General features: G+C 31.9%; 1 protein-coding gene across 4 annotated transcripts in view; it reads left to right on the forward strand.

Annotated features, from left to right (window-relative positions):
• The window catches only part of LOC128162736 (corticotropin-releasing factor receptor 2-like), a 35,648-nt gene that overhangs the window by 11,972 nt on the left and 2,649 nt on the right, over nucleotides 1-21,027 (forward strand). For 2 of the 4 annotated variants that reach the window (XM_052826079.1, XM_052826080.1), the window contains exons 2-13: nucleotides 2,527-3,252; nucleotides 7,005-7,109; nucleotides 14,500-14,627; nucleotides 16,039-16,148; nucleotides 16,987-17,113; nucleotides 17,566-17,722; nucleotides 18,220-18,350; nucleotides 18,637-18,722; nucleotides 19,929-20,064; nucleotides 20,245-20,286; nucleotides 20,413-20,523; nucleotides 20,875-20,898. In XM_052826079.1, coding sequence (XP_052682039.1) covers nucleotides 3,123-3,252; nucleotides 7,005-7,109; nucleotides 14,500-14,627; nucleotides 16,039-16,148; nucleotides 16,987-17,113; nucleotides 17,566-17,722; nucleotides 18,220-18,350; nucleotides 18,637-18,722; nucleotides 19,929-20,064; nucleotides 20,245-20,286; nucleotides 20,413-20,523; nucleotides 20,875-20,898 — 1,287 coding nt within the window. In that variant the 5' untranslated portion in view covers nucleotides 2,527-3,122. The remainder of the gene's footprint in view (nucleotides 1-2,526; nucleotides 3,253-7,004; nucleotides 7,110-14,499; nucleotides 14,628-16,038; nucleotides 16,149-16,986; nucleotides 17,114-17,565; nucleotides 17,723-18,219; nucleotides 18,351-18,636; nucleotides 18,723-19,928; nucleotides 20,065-20,244; nucleotides 20,287-20,412; nucleotides 20,524-20,874; nucleotides 20,899-21,027) is intronic. The other 2 variants (XM_052826082.1, XM_052826081.1) reach the window with 1 other exon arrangement.

Raw genomic sequence — 21,027 nt, forward strand, 5'->3', positions numbered from 1 at the left:
AATAATTATTATTGTTTTTAACATAACAGATCATGTCTATAATTATATATAAAATTTAAGTAGTCCTGATGATTAACTTATTGACCATCCACCCTCTTTATGGCTAAATTAGATAAAACAATGTTTTTTTTAAACTCAAAACTTTTAATTATAATATATTAATTAAAGTATATAATGGTTTAATGTAACTTTTTATGTTTAGTATTTAACACGTTTTTTATAAATATATATATATATGAAAAATGACTAGCACCAAAGGAAGTCTTGATAAGACATTTCGAGGAAATAAAAAAAAATTTACTAGTACTTAGCACCAGTTTATACTTTTGTATTGAGGCAAAACAACACTGCTTTTCTGAGTAGTTCCTCTTCGATTTTTCTCCTGCTTTGTCTTGTATGGAAATGAAGGTAATTTATTTGTGAGCACAGTAGTCAGTGGTCAACAAGAAATAAATACACTGGTCCTTTAATTGTATATTAACTGTTTGTACCTTAAGGATAATGACGTGTAGAACAATGACCGTGTTTGTCCTAAGTAGGCCAAAACTGAGTATATTTGAGCACATCTCTTACGCCATGATCGGAAGATGAAGAGGAATTACATAACAAGGTTAACATAACAAATAAAAAAAAATACATGCACCATTCTGACAAGTACAATTAAGAGAAGGTCGAGGATTTTATTTTTATAACTTTTTTCCTAACGTCGATAATTAACAATTAATTGAATTATCTGATAATATGTGGTATGCGGATATGCATTTTACATGTAACAGTTCTATTCTAGTATCATGATTTTGTTTGACGAAGCATAAATGTTGATTTTCCTTTAAATCATTTGTTGTGGGTACATATGAAAATCAAAATATTTTTATCTATATTGCAATTCAATAAGGATAGTAGATTTAAACTTTCCCTGAACACTAATGATTTGTCATTAAAGGACCCAGTCATGCAGCCATCTCTCTATATAAATATATCTTGATCGAAGTTTGATCTTTTTCGAGATAAACGAGAATGCTGTTTTTATAACGTGGTCGTACACGTATATTATCTATAATTTGCACTAATTTGACTGTACGCACGGAACACTGATGTTTAGATATATGACTGCAAGCCTTATTTTTAAACTCGTCTGTTACATGTAGTACGGAAAATGAAGTCCTTCGTGTTCTCGTGTGTTGATTGTGGATACACACATATTTAGAGAAGATATCTAATATCAGATTTTCATCTATGTCTCTCATTAGACAAGGAGCTAGATACTGTAAATAGAAATTCTTAATTGTACGTAGAATGTCCGTACAATGATCTTTGGAGTATGATGTTTCAACGGTCATTGCATGGTTTACTATTTCATCTCGTCAGTTGCCCTCTAAACTGTTTTCCTCTTATATATATATATATATATATATATATATATATATATATATATATATATATATATATATATATATATATATATATATATATATATATATACACACACACACACAATGTTCCATTGTTTTATTTATATAGTATTCATCTTTGAACAAAATACGAAATGAAGTATACATGTAATTTATACAGTTAAACGGTTAAAAGCATAATTTTGTAAAAGGAACTTAAAAAGCTTACTGTTATAACTATCAGTATTTGTAATCTACCTAATTCCCGTTTAGGCTGCACATTGTGCATAGAGAAATGTGAAGAGTCTAAAAAAGAGTAAAAAATGAACGTTGATTATAAAAAATTCAGAAATATTTTTGTTTTGGTTGTGCAAAGACTGTTTATTTATTTTAATCGTATGATGTTTCAAAACAGAAAGTAAAAACGAAAGCAATATTGCGCTAAACAATGTACATGAATATAGTTTTAATCAAATAGTCCAATTTTATCTTTTGCAAATTCCCCGGAAATGAAATAGAATCCGGATAATATGTTCGAATTTGAAATGTCAATACTATAATAATTACATATCTAGAATATATAAACGTGGACCAAAGTCTAGTCTTAATTAAACAAAGGAAATTATATTCATATAGCTACAAACATATTTTCACACTTCAAGCGTGTGATGTAAAAGCTAAACATAGTCCTAATTGCTGCATGAATTCCGTAAGTTCATGTATTTAATAATAATCCTTGTATTTTGATAAGATGAAACTCTCATTAAGTCGGCAAAAGTCCAGAAGGCAAAGAAAAAAAACCACACGATAATTATGGGAAAAAACAAAATAGAAATTTGAGCTTCAGTGTGTTTACAGTAATATTGATGACATTTTACGCATTTGTATACATCTAGCAATCATTTGTGGAGGTACAGAATTAAAACGCGTAGATTATCAAAACACGTATTATATAAAGACTTGCAAATAAGACAATAACACGAGACTGGTCCAGCACTCGTATTGATAATCATAAGTCTCTTATTTTTACTGCTAGACTTGACAGATGGACCAGTGATGTAAACATGTCGATAACTAGAAGCTTTGTACAAACGTAGTCATTACTCTTGGAATAATTTTCTTTATATAATTTTAGATTACTTTATTGATCCGTTGAATCCAGCAGAAGCGACGGAAGTGAAACAACAGAGGAAGGAGACCTATTCTGACCGGTGGTTGTAGACAGGTGTTTTCTGAATGAAGAAAAAAAACCAACCAAAAGTCATGTCCGTTCAGTTATTGTCCAATCAATAGTATGTCCGGATAGAGACTGTGAATCGTGTGACACAAAAGCTGTCATTTTGTTTTCTTGACTATTGGAGTGATTGTGTATTTTTGGCAGTAATTCTAAATGAGACTTGCATCGAAGAAAAAAATATCTGTCGTTTAATTGTGTTAGCTTATTCACATATGTGTGATAGTTTTCGAAAATGTATCCCATTTACTGAACATTCAGTGAACAAAAATAACAATTTCTATCACAAGGCAGAAAAAAAGATGGAGTTAATGTCCGAAGCAATTGCCTGATATGACAAAATTGAGTCTTGGATGGTGACAAACTCCAAAAATGGATTCTAAAAATATGAACGTTGATATCAAAAGACAACGAACAATAGAGACATGTTAGGACCTTTCAACGAGTTTAATACACCGAGCAAAATATTATAAAAAGCTGACTTCAGAAATAAAAAGATGAACTCTAGTACGGCAACTGAAAACTACCATAGCGATTCCACGGACAATACTGCAGAAAGAATAGCTCTGTTAAGACTTCAATACCACTGCCATCTTCTTTCCAATTTCAACGTCACAAGAGAAGCCAGTAAGATAGTTTTACGTTTTGTCATTTGCTTAAATAACAACGCTGAAATTTTGAAACGATTCCGGTGAAATCTTTGACATGTATATTGAAACCAGAAGGATCAAAACACGATTTTTGAGCTAAATTTTTTTTTATTTTTCCCCCTTTTTAATTATACCTAGGACGATCAATATTTTAAATGTGTGCTCAAAATTTGAAAGTCATTTATTGAGTTACATGTACAAGCAAGATACAGAGTTTGAAATCATTTGTTATGGAAACAAAGTTAAGTCTTTGCTATTGTTTGCATATGGGTTGTAGTAGTTTGAAGTTTAATCAAATGTTGTTGTTTTTGTTGATATGAATCAACCGAAACGAGTTAATTTTTCAAGTAGATTGTCATTTCTTTGCATTACATTATTTGTAAACAAATATAAATCTCGAGTTTTGTTTACATGAAAATGATTTCTGAACTCTGTATCTTGCTTGTAAATTTACCTCTAACATTCAAATTTTGATTAGTTATTCAATATGCACATGTCAATCATTTTAAAAATAACAAATAAAATATATAATTTTGATCTCAAATCGTGTTGTAGGTGCCTGTTTATCGCCGTTTATACATAAAATGATATATAAAAAAATGTTTACCCTCGATGAGAAAACTAATAAATTGCTAATTAATGTTATAGAAACATAATTGTTACATGTGAAGCACAAATATCGACACTAAGGAATGAAATTGTATCATTGACTTCTATCTTGCATTAGCTTATGATGCTACGTGTATAGAATTAGTACGGAATAAAAAAAATGCTGTTGGTCCTTAAGGTGAGCATGGTTTATGTATGTTATATGGAGTAATTTTAAACCTTTTTTTTTAACAGGAGCGTCAATTTGTTAGCAACCATGTACACGAGCTTGTTATGTTTTTCTCACAGAGAAGTGCCAGGTTACATTTTCTCCACCCGCTAAAGATGTGGTTTCATAAAAGTCCTATATCATCAAGAAAAGACCATTGCTTAGAAAGAACAAAACCACTTTTGTTTTTTATAGAGTGACAAATCAGATTGTTGCCTTAAAATTAATTTCCAGTTGAAAATCCATGTAATAATTTCTTAGGAAGAAATTATTGTCATACAGAATATATATAGAAAAGTTTGTTGGATTGTTTTTTTAATTCTACAAACTTTTCTATAAAGATGGTTTATGCTAAAAGATAAAAGAAAATATCATAAGGAATTTTATTCAGATATTTATGTAAATAAAACGATGACGACACCAATAAGTGGAATATGTATCGTGAAGGAACATATATGTACCGAGAATTCAAAGTTTCTGAAGTGAAGTTAAATTTTTTTAAGGAACAACGATATTTTGAAATTCATAATCTTGTGTAAAAAATAAATAAAATAAATAAATAAATAGATTGCTATAACAACCTATCATGTTCCAAATCGCGTGAACCGAACTAGAGATTTGGGCCTTGTAGCCAAACCCTACGTCTTGATCTGCTACACGAGAAAATGAACGTCTTAAGTCTTATTTGCAATTCAAAGTGACGGCAAAGAAAGCAATGAACTGATTGATTGTTGGTATTTAACAATTATATCTTATGGACGACGTCTTTCGTGACATGCAACATTATACAAGAACACACATTTGGTGTTTCATTTCGATCTGCCATAACTTTTGAAAATAGATTTATGCTAATTGCCTACTATATATCATGTTTGTCCCACAAATGTTGTAGCATTTCAATTTTATACCCGCGATTTGTCTCCTTGAATTCACTTTTAATGACGTCACATCCGGTAATTAGTAGTAAGTTGTCATTTTAATGGCTTCCTAAGAGCAGACGACAAGAGCATTGGAAAACAGAAATTGGGTTACTATTACAGAAAAAAGGATATTACAAGTCGCTTGTTAACTAGGGAATATTTGTTCTCAATCAAAAAATGCTTGAAAATTCATTTGTTTTCAATGTAGCTTCATTTTGATGGAACCTGGGTGGTTAACAAATTTACCATAAGATTTCTCTTATATTTTCATGTGTGATTTGTTTGGCAATAGTAATAAAAAAGTAAAGAACAATTCCATACATTAAAGCTTTGAAATTGGGATAATTTGCTATATCTTAATACAAAGTTCTTCTTAAGGAAAATAGTTGTAAACAAGGCCGCGACCATCTAGCTCTCATAAGTCTTACAAAAAATCTGATCTAAAAACACTCCAATTTTTGATAGTTTAACTTTTTAAGCTAATTCAATCATATTTAAGGTATAAAAAATCTCTAGAGATCACATATCTTCTTGCATCCGGTAGTCAGTCTGTCTGCTATTCTTTGTTTTCGGCTGATTAGTGATGTGGACAACATTCTTTTTGTCTCAAAAAGTATTGTCATAATTATAGTTACTTTAACCAGTTTGGATGAATATTTATTGTTTATATAGACAATTTCCTAAATAGCTGCATTGGGGTATTTTTTTTTTCAATTTGAATAGTTTCAAACACAATTCCATGCCCAATACTTTGTTTAAAATGGTTTTGTGTTCGGCGAAGAATACTTTAAGTGAAATAAACTTCTTTACTGCAATATATACATGTATATAGCAAAAAGGAAATTTGTGTTGTACTGTCTAAAAATAAAAGTAAGTCACAAAATACAATAAAAATGAAGAAAAAAAATTACAGCATGTTGATGTTATTGTAGGTGCAGTGGCTTTCAATAATTAAAATTTCCCAATGGCCAGACATTGTTTTTTTATTCAATGAAAAGAATCTGACAGCAAGACAAGGATTGTTTACGTTACCGATTTTCATAAAAACTAAGGCGTGAAATTCAGAATGTCGATCTTGTGAGAAATTTGGCTTCGGGAAACCTTAAAATATAATTAGCTCAGTTCTTTTTAATGAATTAACGTGAACAAGATGAAGGAAGAAAATAAAACGGTGAAGAGATTTAAAAAAAAATGCATAATCCGGGTCACTGGAGCAGAGGAAACAATGGGGCTTCTAGCTCAATTAGTGTCTCCCTAATTTCGTCTTGATAGAGAATAATTACTAATACAGAGGCCGGCTCTCTCATGAAACTCGATTTCTAACACTTCCACAAATTACATAACGACTTTGATTATCATTGGAGCGATCTTTGACTATCAGCAGGGTCTTTTTCTGTCCTCTGATTGATTTTTTGACACTTTTTCTGCTTTTATGAACACGCTGGTTGGCGAGTGTTTTGACTGAGCCTCTACATTGGCAATCTTTGATCACAACATTTTGTAGGGTTCTTTTTCCCCGCTGGGTGTTTTGGTTATTGTTCTTGTTGCAGAGGATTGAATGTTTTAAAAACCCACTTAAATTCTGTCTTGACATTGATTGCATAATCTAGACTGTAATCTATGCTTTATTTTAACTCTATCATTGTTATCGTTTGCATGTATTTGATATGGATAGGGTCAATATTGGCTACTGATTGACAGGACAATTACATTACTGATTTTTTGCCTGTCATGGAACTTAGTATTAATCCATATTTTGCGATCAACAGATTCTACTGTTTTGTTTATATTTTGAAAAATGTCCTTGCCTTTTTTCTTATATCTTTACAATGGCATGTGCTATACCAACATTATTTAGATTGTTTATTTGCGACAAACAATAAAACCACTGTTGGACTTACTTTTATGTTTTAAATGTAGAATCAATCGGTCTTTTCAATCAGTAATTCATTTGCTCTTCATGATATGTCTTTTTTTTTGTTTTTGTTTAAGATGAAACATATTGTGAGCCCCATTATGATAAAGTCCGATGCTGGTATGCAGCTAAAGCTAACACTACAGTTATTGCCCCTTGTCCGGCTGAACTCCGCGCTCCAGGTAAGTCTATGTAAACAGCTGTGTCACAAAAAGAGAAATCACGTTGTCTTTTGTGACAATTCTTTATCAACATTAAAAATATGTTCATGTCTGCTTATTAATAACAGTATCAATCATTGCACAGTCGACAGTGAAAATGAATGATGCAATCCCCATTGTTGTTGACAAGCTATTGTTTTGTCGAAAATAAGAAGAAAATTTTGCTTCTTATATTGTATATTCAATTGGGAACATAGTGATATTTTCTATGCAGATGTGACATTACATTGTAATAATAATCTAAGAATTATGATATGTCGATGTAGTTTGTTATGTTAACACGCGTAAGATATTTTGAAAACAGCTTCTCGAGATGTAAACAGTGATTTCAATGAAAATTATTACAAACTAGAGACGAGCTCGTTGCAAGCAACGATTAGGTCTTCCGTCGTAGCTGCGTCATACTTGTGACGTAATACAAAAATTGATACCTGACCATGGTGCAATATTAGATGTGTAAACACTGTGTAAAAGAAACAAAGTACATGTATATAAGCAAATACAGATCTTTAAAAGTTGTCTGAAGTTTGATTCGCCGCATGTTGTTTTTTTGCATGTGCATTTTATTTTGAGAAACTTATCTAATCATCATAATTGACTCAATATACACAGAATATGGACGACGATTCTAATCACACAGTGGGTATGCCCGGTATGAACGTAAAAAGACCAAACATTTTACTCGCATTTTTTATCGAAAGCAAGGGCCAATGAATCTTTTAGAATGTATGCGGAGATCCTCGAAATTTTACAGGGGGTTCTGAAGAATAATTTTGTTTTTGAGGGGGGGGGGGGGAGGGGGCATGCGCGGATAAGAAAAATTTTCCTGGGGTGGGGGTTGAGTGTCTGACGGTTATTTGAGTTTGCCTGGGGATGTCCGAGGCATATTTTTGTAATTTTATATTGTACATGTAATGGAAAGAAATTTTGCGGGGGTTGGGGTGGGGTCTGGAACCCTCACCCTACTCTTCTAGATTCGCGCATGGGGAAGACCGATGCCGGTAATTTAACGGTAATTTTAACCCTTTTTATTTAATTAATCATTTTCAAAATTATCGGAATTCCAATATTACCTTTAAACGCAGTTAAAACTTAAAATACGAACCATTTAGTCTCGGTGAGTATTCGGCCAACATGCGTCCGCGTACGAAAGAAATGGCAACATTCAAGAAATTTGGATCTGGGTCCTAGGTCGTCCATCCGATTCTTTTTCAGACTGAGAGCTACAGAACTGCACTTAGAGAATGTCAAACTGATTATGTCAATTTATTTTGTCTCAAAGAATCAGTTTTTTTTAATCAATAAAGATTTACTTAAAAAAAAAAGAAGTCGGGCACAATTTTCAATGTTAGCATTTTACAATTTAAAGGTCTAATAAAATTTTGAATGAAGTTTCAAGATACTACTCTTCGTTGTTTTATACGAAATGTTGCATGGAAAAAAGATTTACATCGCATATATATTATAGAACTAATTTCTTCTCTTTTTTATTTACATCAAAATAAATCCAAGAAAAAATCTAAATTTTTTTTTTTCCTTGATATGTGTTAATGAAAACGTTGCATGGTCAGCAAGGGCCGGTTCTATGTCGTGCAAGCACCTTTGTTACACGGATCTACCACGATGACAAATATCGAAAAGGCAATATTGTGGGTGAAGGATGAAAGTGTAGTTTGTTTTTTAGGTTTATTTTTGATAATTATATTTATCTGGATCAATTTCCGTTATGAAGTCAAGCATATATTTTCATATTATTATTGACTTAAAACATGTTGGAAAAAAGAAATATTGTATCAAGCAGTTAGTTATTATGCGCAGATCATGCATTCCTCTATGGTTTTCACAATTGCATGTATCAGTTACTACACGTTTTTGCTTACGGAGAAGTAAATTTCCAAAGAGATGATATAGTTATCAGTTAAGTTCCAGATTGTCTTCTGCACATGCAAGCACGTGTGTAATCCCGATTTAAAAATAGGTATAATGGCCGGGGGGGGGGGGGGGTCATCGCAACAAAATTGTGTATTAGCGTACTAGAGTGTACATTGTTAATTAATGATTGATGTTGAATTGTTATAAGTCTATTAAGTCGAAATCAGTTCAGTTTTTCAACTTTCCTCAGAGAATTTTACGAGTATGGAGCTACCTTAATAGGGTGTAAGGATGCCCGCCTACTTAATACATATGCTCACGCGTCAACCGATTAAAAATGACTGTATTTTGGATTTTTAAATCGTTCTAAAACATTCGATCTGATATTTCGTTGTTAACAATTCAAAACTTTGCTTTGAACGATTAAATTTGTTTTTATACCTACCCCGACCCTCACGGAAAAATCCATTCAGATCAATGAAAATTTCATTTACAAGACTCCACGCCAGAATCAGAATGTCTCATTCATTAATTTTTTCGTAGTTAAAGTGGACGAGTCCAAAATAGGAATAGAATAGGAATAGGAATACCATGTGAACATATGCCGTGAATGCAGTTTACTTTGCGTCTATTTTTTTATTTTGAGAGTCCTTTTTATCATGTTTATCATGGCTTGAAAATGACGGAAGGCCCTTGAATGTTGTTATCTTTATGCAGGCACGTAGCATCCTTTTTGAAAGTGGGGGGGGGGGGGGGGGACTCATCCAAAAAAATCTTGACAAGCAAAAAAAAAACAAAAAAAAAAAAACTTTCCCAAAATCTTCAAAATCCTAATCCGGAAAAATTAGTTGCTGTGAGAAAAAGTGGGGGGGGGGGGGGGGGGGGGAGCACCCACAAGCTTGAATTAATAATTGCCTGACGATGCATCTTTAATGTGTCAACATTTATATTCATAATTGATGAAAACGTTATATGGGATGTAATAAGCAACAATGAGCAAGAGTGTTCAATTAAAAGGGCTTTTCACATTGCACGTATGTAATCCTGATTTAAAAATAGATTGCCATATTTGAAAGGTCAAAAAAAAAGAAGAGGGAGGTGTCATCGCAACAAGATGATACACATTGTCTAAGTAGTACAATGTAAGTAATAGTTGGTGTTGGATTATCATCATTAACAAAGAATCATCAGTTTGGATTAATTAAAACAAATATAAATTCATATAATTGGAATATTTACTGGAGGGGCTACGTACAAGTAATTCGCCGAAGTGGGGTACGTGTGACCCGATTTTCGATCAATTGGGCGATTTCACTCGCGTGTACAAATGTAAATGTACATCAAACAATTGCTAGTCAATTAAGTGTGCATGTTAATTGGATAGATTTCTTCTAAAACATTCAATCCAAAGTATAGTATATGTAGTTATTAGTTGACACCCTCCCAATGGATCTATACCGATGGATCTATCTGAGATCTCAGCTGTTGCGTGAATGGTAAAGAAAGACTTCGCGCCATAATACGTCTCATTCATAATTTCGGCTCGCCGATTAGTGGGCGAGTCCAAGTTAGGCAAGAGCACATGATGTGTAGATGGTCTTACCCACTCTATTTTCTTAACTGGTCATATAATAAATAGAGATATCATGGATCTTTCACTTTTGTCGGAGCATGTAATAAATGGAACCAAAAAATAAAGTAATTCTAATTGAATTAAATTGAAGTTAAAATGTAAATACCCACCTACGGATTAGGATTTTCAAAATTCCCCATTTTTTAAATTCCTTGTCACGATTTTTTTTTGGATAAAGCTGCCCACCTACCCCCTACCCCCCCCCCCCCCACACACACACACACACTTTCAAATAACGATGCTACATGTACGTGTTTGAATATCCTTTCCTATATGGTTAGAAATAACAAAATGTCTATGATTTTGCATCTAATATATAACAAATTCAATTTTCAATTTGGCTGTTTGAGATTATTCGATACATGTACATTCCTAAAATGATTTGAAATAATGAAATGATTTAATTTCCAGTGATATACAGGTATATGCACTCGATCGAAGAAAAAGATTGAAATTGCTTCTAAACTCTGCACGTTCAGTTTAATAATTTATGATCCGCAGCGAAAATTAAATTTCATTTCTTATAAGATAGCCTAATTGATACATGCATGCTTCCATTGAATAAATTTGGTTAGTCAGGCAAGCTTTTTAGAAAGCTATTGCTTGTATTATATGAAGGTCAGACACGACCTACATGTATCTTCCATTTTTTCCTATCTCCACAATGTGAATCAAGATTTCCACTTTGTTATTTCATAATTAAATTTTTATGTAATATGATTTTTTTGGTTTGGATATAAAGTGTTCAAATTAAAATATATAGTATGACTTAACTTATAAGCATTCAAATGCATTTTGCGTGCTATTTTAAGGAAAGTTCGAAATATTCTAGCTCCAAAACGAGCCTGGTAATGTACTCTAAATTTTTTGGAATTAACAGGTTTAAATGTTAATAAATAAGGAATGAAATATCAAGGAAAATTATATAAAATTGAGGAACGTCTCGTCTGTCCTTAAATAAAATAATATAAATAGACATCATAAATCCCATATCAAACGACATATAACCACTTGAATCTGCACGTCTTTTAATGAATTTATGAACAGCGGCAAATTCTAAGGTAATGTTAGCTGCAAGTCTGTATAGCCCTTGTATGAAAAATTTCGGATGGTACTCAATTTTTCCAGACGGAGAGCTACATATATGCAGCTAAGGTAACTAATAATGCTTCCGATGAAATACTTTGTTCAGTAATGCAAGGTTTTAAGAGAGCAATACTTATTTGTTTAAAAAATAACACCCTAATACTTCGCATTTCATTCACTGTTTGTAGAACAAGCAGAACCAGTATCAGTTCGATCCCTACCGTATGTACATTGTTCGAATTTAATAGCCCTTGCATTGCATTGCTTTGCATGTACAAAATATCTTTTAAAAATTCAACACTGAAAGTGTTTATCTATATGGCTATTAATCTATATGTACATGTACACATAGCGTACACGTGTGATTCAAAATACCCCAAACGGAAAAATTCACTTACTGAGTCTACATTTTATAGAATTTGCAAAAAATACATTGCGGGTCTGAATGTTTGTTAATGTGTCAATCTATCAATATACAGTTTGTTAATTATTTTCGATTGCTAAGGCTACATCGTTTTTGATGAACATTGAACAACATTTTTTCCATGCCATTATTTCCACGGAAGATAGCGAGTACAATTATAAAGCACAATTTATTTAATTATCTCTTTAATATTGTGTTCTAGTATGTAATAAATAATTTATAAATTGCTGCCGAAGGTTGTTTGGTATTTTCGTTTGTAGATGCATTGCAAGTAAAAAAACGTGAAACGCGGGGAGAGTCATAATTAATATCCCTAATAACCGTTACTTAAAAATAGCGGCTTTGGATTCAAATATTATCGTATACGAATATTAAGTTCACTTTTTAAAATCATCTCCACGATGATAATATTATATCCGTTGGAAATCAGTATTTTGTTTTGCTTTATAAGAAATGTTCTATCGGGAGCAATCCCGCGTTCGTTTAAATTGCCAGCGTACATTTGTCATGTCAGTAATACACATTGTGCTTTATATGACGGCCGTGTATACGTACTGTAGAAAAGTTGAGTTTAATTACCATGCATTCGAACCATTTTATTAACACATCTCCCAGTACTGAAACAATTCAAAATGTCTCTGTTACAGTAACACAGTGGGGCGTTAAACATGTGTACGTCCAGCTCTACAAGCATATGCACTGTCGTCAAGGCGACGGCCTGAATACAGCTAGCGACTCTTCTATCGATCGGTTACCTGAGTCTCGTAATGCATCTAAATATAGAAAGGGGCACAGTTATGAAACAAACAACAAAAATAAGGTCAAAGACGTTCATCTTTATGAAATGAATATGTACATATGAATAAAAACATTTGGGAATTTTATGTAGAATTATTTTTGCGCGCTGCATGTATCAGTTAGTGCATTACAAAAAGCCCTTTCATAACCTCCTAAACGTGCGCACCCCCACAAAAATGGACCGAACTGACAACAATTGTTTCTGCAAATACTGGCTATAAATTACGAAAACATTAAATTGAATACCACGGAAGGATTTAAAATTAATTTCTTTACAACTTTGCTTCAATAATGCATTAGAAATTTTTATTCCTTTACAAGTTATTGACAAGAAACTTTTGACGCATCTAACTCCCAAATTATAGGGACCAGCCCCTTTTTCTGTATACCGAATGAAAGGTCTTGGTAAGACCAAGATCTTTTAAATTACATGTTATAACAAATTTTTATCAGGTAGAAAACTAACACGGAAAATACGCGAATTTTTTTGAATTTTTTTCGTACCTTTGATTCAACATCTATACCATCCCTTTTATTTGCATTTAAATAATAAATAAAATATATCTCGCACAAATTCAATGTATTAGCTTCCAAACCAGCCCATCTTTGAGACTCTGCCAGTCATCGTTATAGCTAAACCCCCCTGGACAAAAGAAGTCGTTAAATTTTACTAAAAGGGGAATAACTCAAAACCGGATGGGGATTTTCCTCAACTAAAATATGCACCGACAACATCACGCGGCATGTTATCAGTCCTGAAAATTTCAAAACAATCGGTGAACAAACGAGCGAGATATTAAGGATCAAAGTTGGCGTCTAGAAGAAAAAAAAAAATAATAAGAAATTTGAAAATTTTTCAGAATAATAGTAAGGTCTTCCGTTGGAAACGGAAGACCTTAATAAACATTTTTAACTTCAGACAATTCTTTGAAAAAAACAACAATGAAATGATAAACCAATCACTGAAATTTCAATCTAGTGACCAAACAGAGAACACTTGTTAGCAGGTCTTTAATGTTTTTTTAAACGATTATAACATTTAAAAGATACAATTCAAAAATGTAACAATACATTTTCTTAAAAAGGACATGTATACAACGCCAAAATCTCGTTGATTTCCACCTGTTTAAGCCTTTTTGTTGTGTGTTCATGGTGTCTTTAAAGCAACATTTAATATATATATCATATTTTTTTTCACAGATGGGAAAGGTTAGATGATTTTGCCATTAAAATATAACCGACTTAAAACATTAAATACAAGAATGACATGCAACATTTTCAATTTTATCCAGGAAATAATGTAAACCGATTCTTATTCGCAGTCGTGAATTTTTGGCGAGGTCAGCGAGAGCATCGTTGTGGCGAATATATCTCGCCACCATTCAGTTGGTAGATTATTATTGAGAAAGACTACATCTTGTGCGCAAAATAATTTGCAGCGAACAAGTATATTTTCCGATAATCGCGAAATAAGGCCACTGCGAATAAAAGTTGGTTCACAGTTTAAGTAATCGCTGTATATGTATGTTTTTTCGTAGATCATGTGGTTGCCGTACGTTACTGTGGGGTGGATGGACAGTGGACAAATTTGTCTGACTACAAACAATGTATAGACTTCATTGACGGCAAATATCTTCCTAAAGATGATTTGGGTCTGTTAGCTCCGGTACGTTTCTGTTTAGATATATATATGTCACGAGATGAATACGATAAATAATACACAATGTGTTATGTAAAAGGGAATAATGGTTTTATTATACAACTGTTCCGAAGAAGAGAGGGTATCCTGTTTACCCTTGTGTGCCTGTCTGTCTATCTGTCTGTGTGTCTGTCTGTAGCAAAATGTCAACAATTTCTTAGCAACTATTAATCACAGAAGCTTGAACCGTTGAAACATCCTTTGTTTAAGCATGCCAGCCGACGTCTGATTGTATAATAAATCACATGTCAATTTTTTGTTGAATGACCGGTGTGTTTGTTTTTAGTCAAAATTTTCATTCAAGATTTCTCAGCGACTATCAGTTGCAGTTGCTTGAAATTTTAAGTAAAACAAACCTTTGTTAAGGCACCCCATAAAGTGGGATTCAAATTTGAATGAAATTGACGTCAATTTCCTGTTAATTGTCGACTTTTCTTATTTTGTAAATTCATATTAGTAGAGCGGGGTATAACTAGTGAGCATTGGCTCACAAATATCTTGTTTCTTAGTGTATTCAATTTCTTCATTATACCCCCGATCCGAAGGAGAAGGTGGACTACCGTTTTAGCCTTGTGTTTGTCTGCCTTCTGTCTGTCTGTCTGTCCTTAACAAAATTTTCTGTCACATTTTCCTCATAAACTACTCATTGCAGGTGCTTGAAATTTTAAGACAATATATGATGGGGCATGCCATATCGTGGGATATATTGTTTTTACCAATCGGACCTCAACTTCTTGTGAAATGACTTTGTTTATTTTCAGCCTAAATTTTCAAACAAGTTTTCGTCAAGGATTTCTCAGCAACCATTAATTGCAGATGTGTGCAATATTTAATAGTTGTTTTTGCATACCATTTTGTGGTATATATTTTTGTGGCAATCGGACGTCAACTTCCTGTTAAATGACGACTTTGCTTATTTTGCATATTCACATCAGAGCGGGGGTTTTACTAGTGAGCTTTTGCTCACAGATATATTGATACCATTTTTAAAAGTCTTTTTGATTGTTTGATATCTCTTTTCATGGAAGTGTTATGTTTCATGACGGTGCAATTATAATATCCAGTATAATAATTGTTTCTTTGCTAAGTAATAGGTATTGTATGATTTTCGGTATATCAATTTTAATGATATACAGTTTTTCAAAAACATCGACTTTGTCTAAATAGACCACCGAAATATTTTATGATGAAACTTATAAACTTTTCTGTAATATAGGAATGTTGAGATCATTTCCTTGAACATGTGTTCTACCGAGATGTATCAGGCTAAAATTATCAGATATTTCAAAATATTTCACCTAAATGCATATGTTTGTATATATCGTAGATACTTAAGAAAAATACCTTCGATCATCGTTTTCTTTTTCTTGTGTTGTAGACACAGGAACTGTCGAGATCCGTCTTTATAATGCGGGACATATACTTCGGCTGTAGTCTGGTGTCATTGTTTTTCCTATGTATCACTCTGTTTGTGTTTTGTTACTTTAGGTAAGTGTATGAGAAAAAGAGAGTTCCACATTTGAAGATACTGGTATAATTAATGAAAATCTCTACTATGTCATAGTTTGATATGCAACCAACTAACTAAATGGGTTGAATGCATGTGGTTTGTTCTTTTTATGTGAACTGTCTGTTTTGATAGTCGCCTACGCAGAATCATTAAAGAACTTCCTGGAAAGAGTAATCATACTCTAACCTAAATAAACTGTCAGACAACATTAGAACAGGCTGGTTGGTCAACAATTACCCATCAAATCTACCTTAGAATACTTTGATTCCAATAACGCAACTAATTAATATCCGCGTAAAATCGCGAAAAGCACCCCTGGCGGACTATATAATCTGGCTTTTATTATCTGAGATTTAAGAAGTTTAAGAGATTGTGATAAAAGTTCCGCATTCGCCTTTCTATATTTTTACATACTTTTTATTCTTGTAATTTGATGCAAATCGGGCCACGGCCATACATCTCTCTTAAAAACGGCTGCATATTTCTCATGTTACTTTTAAAAAAAAAACTGTAAAAGCATTTTCCAGATTTACAAAAATGACCTTGTTAAAATAAGGCAATGATCAATATGAATACAAGTAATCAGAACAATTTACGGATATTTGGCCTTGAATGAAAACTTTTTTGTCTAAGAATGATGTCTGTTCAAACGTGAAAGTTTAAGATGATATCATTGCTACATAGTCACTTCTAGTCCCTTACACACAAGGAAAATATTGCTTCAATATTAACCTTAAATTTAACTTTCATATTTTGAATATTTTTGAAAAAAAAAATAATGATGATGTGACTCATGACGTTCATAGTTTGTTTTAGATCATTGCAGTGCAACAGAGTGACCATCCACAAACATCTGGTCGTTTCCTTCATTCTTCGGTTTGTCATCATAGTATTTCTGTTTGAGCCCCTTGTGTTTGGCCACGACGTTTACTACACCAGATTGGTTAGTATGGGAAACGATTTAAAATTTAACCTATAATAGGTTAATAGGGTATAATATTTATGTAGGTTTTACTTTTTTCTATCGAAGAATTAATTGTTTTCTTGGTTTTATTTTTAATTTACTTCGTTATGAATTCGAAGCCGTTATACCTATTATTATTCTTTCAATTGAATATAACCTTAATTAAAATGCACTAAATTGTTATTTGTGTATGTGCAACATGATTCAAAATAAAAGACTATAAAATCGATAAACCAATTGTTACTTGGTTTTACCGATAAAAAAAAGCAAAAATGCAAATAAAATCGCAATCCTATTTCTTAATCTCTCAATTAAAGTATAAGCTGAAAATGGATTTCAATAAATTATAATCGAAATAAATTAATATAAATGGAGTGAAACTATAGCTAATTATCATAAAATATGTAGTTTTACCTTTTTGAAACTTCCAGGATTGGTTTTGTAAGACGATCATTGTTTTGAGTCAGTACACAATGGTCAGCAACATTTTGTGGATGTTTGTGGAGGGCCTATTTCTACACAATAGTATTGTCGTTACCGTTTTCTCTACTGATGCCCCTTATAAGCTCTTCTGTGCTATTGGATGGGGTAAATATTCTTTGAACTCACATATAAAAAAGATTTCCTACAAATACACAAGACTTTAAAACTTTGTATATCCAAATAACATATTGCATTTGTGTTTAATAACTTTGAAATATTTCTATTTTTACCTTTTTTTTAAATTTTCATTGACAATGCCTGTAAAGAATTGAATCAATAAAGGGTATCTGTGTGATGATACATGTAGTTGTTTTCTTATAATTAAAAGGTAAAAAATCATTAGAAGAAATTTTAGATATAAATGTATCTTAATTAAAAAACAAATAAACTGCTCTCAATCAATTACATAAATACATGGTTCTTGATAAAAGCTTATTTCTAAATTTAATTATTCGGTACTATCAAAGGTACATTTTCTGTTATATGTTGATAAATGGAAATAATGTCCAAAACATGTACATTTTTTTCACGCAATGCTGTACTATATAAATCATTGATTAACCTTAATAAAAGTTATTATACAACATACATTTTATTGGCAGGTCTTCCTGGAGTTATTGCCATTTCATGGGCTATTGCCATGCACTTAACAATGGAAACCTCCTGCTGGCAGAACAACTCACAATCGCCATATTCCTACATTGTTTCCGGCTCTATACTACTCGCTCTGGCTGTAAGGGTTAAATGTAAATTTTTGTATACCAATCAAAATCATCATTGCGTCCAGAAAAATTTTCCGTCAAATGATACTTAGATAGTAGTTGTCATTAACATTAAATGATTTTAAAAGGACTCTCTTTCTATAGTTATTTTATCTATACAAGTATCTGTAACATAGTAGTTTCATTCTTTTTTTAAATCATTGATATATATAAAAATCTCAGAAAAGCATCACTCTTTGTTAAGATAGTATAAGTTAAGGATATTAATGACGATTTTTATTTATTTATTTTGTTTAGGTAAATCTCTTCTTCCTTGTAAATATTATACGAGTGTTAGTGACGAAACTCAGAGCTCACAATACCCATGAGTCATCAAGAATAAAGTAAGACGAATTTTATATACTGACATCCATTCATGTATGCTCAAATACAAATTACCTTCATCAAACTTAATTACTTTAAATGGTATGAAAAATAAAATTCTGATTGGTGAAAAACGTTTTGATGCCTTTTTCAACTATTTTTTTCAGAATAGTCTAAACTTTATTTAACGTAAATACGTTATCATTAGGAGCATCGACTTATTCATCTTTATTTTTTAAATAAAAGACTTAATTAAAATTCAACAAAAGTAAATGGATAAGAAAAAAAGTGCATTATTATGCAGAAAGTTCTGACGGAAAAACTGCATTAATTTGCATTACACATTTATGCAAAAGTTATTACCCTAAAAACCTTCTTAGCTAAAGATAATTATTACATAAGCTATATAACATTAAATTCCTATTCATGAAATTATCAAAAATATGTTACATGTTGTAACAGTTTTGTTTTGCTTCTATATTAAATTAAATACAATAATTAGTACTGAAACAAATCTGACGTACAAATAAACATTAAACTATAATGATATTTCCAGTCTGGAAATAGATTCATATATCGATTATATATCAAATAAGGTATACATTTATCGTTTGCAAAGCCGAAATGAATGTTTACACACGAACTTTTCATTAGCAAGTGTGTCTGTATGAACATGATAGACGGCTCAGGGTATGAAGATTTAAACCTTCTTTGTATTTTGACGAATTACTTTGGTAGCAATATAGTTGTCATACTCATTGTTAATAACATTGATAAACCGCTACCTCCAAATGAATACAGAAAAAATCTTATTTTGTTCCAGACGAAAAACCCCCGTAAAAATAATCATTGAATAAGGAAGATCATCGTTTACACCTGTTTCGTGTAATTGCATCATTCCAGAAATAGTGTGTATAATGTGATTATATTTTGCAGTCAAATCGTCTATCCTCTTTTTACATAAAAAAAAAATTGCAATCAAAAATGAATCAACAGATTCAAATCATCTTATTTTTAATAAATAGTCATGCATTTTCCTCATCAAACAAATGAAGTAGTTTGCAATTATTTCGTTTTGGGATTAGTTATTTTTAGGGGCAATGAAGGTACAGTGTATATGTACCCTTTGTCATAAGTCTACTCCATTAAAACAGGGTGAAATCTTTTTTCTGATAATTTTTTCCTCACGGAGTTTTTTACTTGTTATTGACTTTTTGTCCTTCCAGAAAAGCAATAAGAGCAACAGTCATTCTAATGCCGCTTCTTGGACTGACCAATCTAATCATGTTATTTAATCCTAATGATGGAGGCTCCTACGCCTCTGTCTACCAAGTCACGAACGTCGTGTTACATTCCAATCAGGTCAGTGACAAAGTCTAAAACTTTTGTTTTAAGTGATGCTAACTCTTAATTACTACCAATCAATTCTCTCTCTCTCTCTCTCTCTCTCTCTCTCTCTCTCTCTCTCTCTCTCTCAGTCATCCGTTTTTCAAATTCTTTTCATAAACTCAACTAATAAACCATGTTATAACTCTATTTCAGGGGATCCTTATATCAATATTCTACTGCTTTTTGAATGGCGAGGTAGGGGCAATTGTTCAAAAGACTTCATTTCAGAGTTTTAAATGTTTACATAAGTACATCTGCATATCAAATTCCATGATCGTGTTGAAATGAACACTTAAAGAAGATGCATTTTTATGGTAACAGGTTCGTAGAGTGATCAGACAGAAATACAGAAGAATAAAAATTCAGAGGATTCTAAGAAACAACAGTCGCAGATATTCCAGAACGTCGTCTTGTGTATTATCTCAGACTGAGGTATGCCTCAATTAGTTTTTAATTATTTTTTTCAATACAAATAACTTAAGTCAATATAATATTGAATTTCTTAAAATTAAAAAAAAATGTTCTCGTACGATAAAACATAGCTTAAGGTACATTTTGAAAAATTTATTATTTCTTTGGATTTTTTTTTTAATTTTTTTTTTATTTTACAAACGAAAAATCCTTGATGATGTTTTGTACATTGTAAATCGCAAATTCTTTGTTCTTAAACTGAAACACAATTTATAAAGTTATATAAACTGATTTTTACACTTTACTCTGGTCGGAGAGTATTAAAGACAAATGCATTCACTCACTCAATACGTCAATTTCACACAATTTCAGCTCGACATGTCTCTAAGTTCATTGGTAAGACGTGTCAAGTAAAACTCTAACAACTATAACATCGATTAACATTCTTGCAGATAATGAGGAATGATAGATGATTTGGAAACATAATTATGACAAAACAAAAATTGTCTTCGTTTAACTCGCAAC

Source organism: Crassostrea angulata, chromosome 9 (genome assembly GCF_025612915.1).
Source record: "Crassostrea angulata isolate pt1a10 chromosome 9, ASM2561291v2, whole genome shotgun sequence".
Classification (NCBI taxonomy): domain Eukaryota; kingdom Metazoa; phylum Mollusca; class Bivalvia; order Ostreida; family Ostreidae; genus Magallana; species Magallana angulata.